Consider the following 882-nt stretch of genomic DNA (forward strand, 5'->3'; position numbering starts at 1 on the left):
CCACCGTTTCTTTCTTTCATTCTTCCTTCCTTCCTTTCTTCCTCCCTTTCTTTCTTTCTTTCCTACCTCCCTCCCTCCCACCGTTTCTTTCTTTCATTCTTCCTTCCTTCCTTTCTTCCTCCCTTTCTTTCTTTCTTTTACTCACCAGGGTATGGAACGCCTCCATACGTCAGTATTTCCATCATCAGAATGCCAAATGACCAGACGTCAGATTTTGTCGTAAATACTGACTTCATTATAGCTTCAGGTGCTGTCCACTTCACAGGGAATTTACTGCCTACAACGGTACAAAAGCATACATAAGGGATATATAATACACACACACATACACACACACAGATACACTCACTCACACACACACACATAAATATTAAATGATTGATACCAATGTGCACCTAGCAATTCCTGGCGTAGATCCAGCAACAAAAGCGCAGTAACACGGATGATGCCGAAAGGCAGAACTATAGAAGTCCCTAAAGTGACAAAGGGTACTAGTTAGCACCAGCATCGCTAGAAATAAGAGTAAAAACAACTCTTAGCCAAGATAAAGCATTTATCTTAGGACTGACAAGGAAGGCAAGCGCCCTCCAGCATCTGGGGGCATAGCCTGATATATGGGTTGTCTTTGTGTCTGTGTTTGTCCACAACCACTGCTTGACCACTGCTTGACAATCGGAGTTGATGTTTATGTTCCCGTAACGTAGGGAGTTCGACAAAACAGATCGATATAATAACTGCCAGACTTTAAAAAAAGTATTGGAGTCGATTCATTCGACTAAAATGTTTCAAGGTGGTGCTCCAGTAAGGCCACAGGCTAACGACTGAAACAAGTATATAAGATATGTATGTATGTATGAGTGAATATATATATATATATATATA

The 882-nt window shown here is 40.9% G+C and overlaps 1 protein-coding gene across 1 annotated transcript in view; it reads right to left on the minus strand.

Annotated features, from left to right (window-relative positions):
• Positions 1-882, minus strand: part of LOC106869883 (tyrosine-protein kinase STK) — an 11,792-nt gene that overhangs the window by 1,660 nt on the left and 9,250 nt on the right. Inside the window, exon 5 of the mRNA XM_014915806.2 lies at positions 146-277. Within this exon, the coding sequence (XP_014771292.1) occupies positions 146-277 (132 nt within the window). The remainder of the gene's footprint in view (positions 1-145; positions 278-882) is intronic.

This window comes from Octopus bimaculoides, chromosome 23 (assembly GCF_001194135.2).
Source record: "Octopus bimaculoides isolate UCB-OBI-ISO-001 chromosome 23, ASM119413v2, whole genome shotgun sequence".
Taxonomy (NCBI): domain Eukaryota; kingdom Metazoa; phylum Mollusca; class Cephalopoda; order Octopoda; family Octopodidae; genus Octopus; species Octopus bimaculoides.